The sequence below is a fragment of the Atta colombica genome, unplaced genomic scaffold, assembly GCF_001594045.1.
Source record: "Atta colombica isolate Treedump-2 unplaced genomic scaffold, Acol1.0 scaffold112, whole genome shotgun sequence".
NCBI lineage: Eukaryota > Metazoa > Arthropoda > Insecta > Hymenoptera > Formicidae > Atta > Atta colombica.
In genome coordinates, this window is record NW_017259198.1 from 872,648 (window position 1) to 875,113 (window position 2,466).

At 30.0% G+C, this 2,466-nt stretch overlaps 1 protein-coding gene across 1 annotated transcript in view; it reads right to left on the reverse strand.

The window, feature by feature from the left end:
• LOC108694059 (probable hydroxyacid-oxoacid transhydrogenase, mitochondrial) overlaps positions 1 to 2,444 on the reverse strand; it is a 4,340-nt gene extending 1,896 nt beyond the window's left edge. The window contains exons 1-4 of the mRNA XM_018203318.1: positions 2,092 to 2,444; positions 1,385 to 1,490; positions 600 to 863; positions 45 to 277 (exon numbers count right to left, since the gene is read on the reverse strand). Coding sequence (XP_018058807.1) covers positions 45 to 277; positions 600 to 863; positions 1,385 to 1,490; positions 2,092 to 2,144 — 656 coding nt within the window. The 5' untranslated portion in view covers positions 2,145 to 2,444. The remainder of the gene's footprint in view (positions 1 to 44; positions 278 to 599; positions 864 to 1,384; positions 1,491 to 2,091) is intronic.
• Between the last annotated feature and the right edge of the window lie 22 nt (positions 2,445 to 2,466).

The window sequence follows — 2,466 nt, forward strand, 5'->3', positions numbered from 1 at the left end:
TTTTTATTTCTTCTTTCTATCCAACGATTTATACTGCACGTTACCTGTTAGCGATCCCTGTTTTGGCCTTTAGCGGTCGATAATCGAAGATAGATACTCCAGTTGTTTCAGAACCGGTACCGGAGGTTGTTGGAACGGCGATAAGTGGTTTCAGAGGTACTCGGATTGGTTTACCTTTTCCAATCGGTGCGTTTACGTAATCCAAAAATTCGGCATTTGGATCGCAACTATATAGATTTGCCGCTTTACAAGTATCCATTACGGAACCACCACCAACCTGCGAATTAGCAATAAAAAAAATAATATATAATTATATAATAATAATAATAATATATTTTATTAATTATTACATATAATAGAAATAAAGATTTATTTAATGATATATTGTAATATAACATATAATTGATACAAAAAGAGAATATAATTTAATTTATATACACTGAAAAGGAAATACAGTTAATTTTAATAAATATTTAGTTGGCAATATTCAACTAAATATTTATCAAAATTGACTATATTTTTTTCAGTGTAGGTAGTATATTTTACAAAAAACGAGATAGTATTAACGTTCTTTCTTCTATCGCGTTTCTTGCACGTACCGCTACAAAAGCGTCAAAATTTTCACGCTTGGCAAACTTGATCGAATCTTGTAAACTTTGTTCAGTTGGTTCCACTCGTACTTGATCGTAAATCTCGAATTGAATCCCATATTTGGAAAGACTGTCAATAGCAGTCTTTACAGGAGCTAAGTTCATCAAATTAGGATCAGTCATTAGACACGTTTTCTTTGCTCCTAAATTTTGTATATCCATTCCTAATTCTCTTGTTACTCCTACTCCATATCGCACCGTAGAACAGGCCATCTAAAATTTCACGTAATTTTTAAGAATTAACATTATACATAAATTACGACATTATCACATTTTAATTGTCAAATGTTTCAGTGATATAAAGGAAAGATAAATTACTGAATTCAAGAATTATGTTTAAAAATTTTTGGTTTCATATTTGTGAGATACGTTGTTTTTTGTATAATCAGTCGAATTTAACTTTTAAAATAGAGGATGAGGGGGGGGGCAGAGAGAGGGAGAAAGAGAGATATCTTACTCTATCTATACTAATAATCTTTAAATAATAATCTCTAATTTTACGAAATAGTTTTAAAATCTGTTGTTGCACCTATGATATATCTAGATTATTAAATGTGGCATTGAATATGCTGTAAACACGTTATCTTAACTGAATTTACAATGTATGTGATAGATTTTTTTATTTCATAATCGCGGAGTCTGCGATAAAATCAATATATTTACCATATGTTTTTAAGGAGAATTCTTATAAATAATTTCCTTGTCTTTACAAATTTTATCTATACATATTTTACCTCGAAAGCATATTCCTTATCGGTCGTATTTGCTGCAGTGCTTCGTGTTTTTCCATGATCCCATACGCTAGTCGCTCCTGGATTTCCGTGCGCTGGACATCTGCATCTAAAAATCCAGAACAGTTTAATTTTCACGGTCAATATACTTCTATTCTTTCATTCAAATAAACCTATCGAAAAACGTCATCGAACTAATTTGCGCTACTTTATTTTATTTTGTGATAGATTGTCATTGATGTTACATCACTGATGTTTTCATTCTCATATTTCTTACGTTTCTTATATAATATTTTTACAAAATACAGATGAAAATTATTTCCACTGCTTTAATAACATAAAGCAGGATTCTAAATGTACTTGTGTTTACTTATATCTTTTTAAGAAGGAAGGTAAATAAAAGTATAACGAAGATGATCTTTTGATGTAAGTATTGTTGCGAGAACTAATTTTAATTGTAAAAACTCAAATATTCTTTCTGTAGCAATTATTATATATTTAATTTTAAATAATATTTATTTGTTATTAATTATAGCATGATTACTTAGTTCTCTTTATTTTGATTTAAAAACATAATGTATATTTTTGCATAAAATTTATCATATTAATTGATCTACGATAGAGACCGTAATCAAAATACTTAGCGATTTATTTGATTACATTGCTATATTAATTTTTTCCAAATAAAAATTATACTGTAGTTTACTTACGACTGGGATGAAATGACTTGCAGAAGTTCAATAACGCGTCGCCTCGGCAACATTTTAAATACTTGTTAGGAGTGATTGTCTAAAAAAATGGCAAAACAGCGGTGGTAGAAACAAAATTTAACAGGTCTTTTGAAAATATTATGGAGTGACGTTCTCGACAAACTCTCGTTCTATACTCTTGTCTTGGTATCACGATCAGTTCATATTCCCCTTCCTTCCACTGAGGCTGTTTACCAGTTAAGCTTTTGATGAGGTGGCTCTGTTATCCATGTGTTCGTATTCATATATGAACAGGGCTGTACCAATACGTGTATTAATAGTTACGTTTTGTAGTGTTACTTTCTATCATTCAATTTAAGAGATCATTTCCGAAAT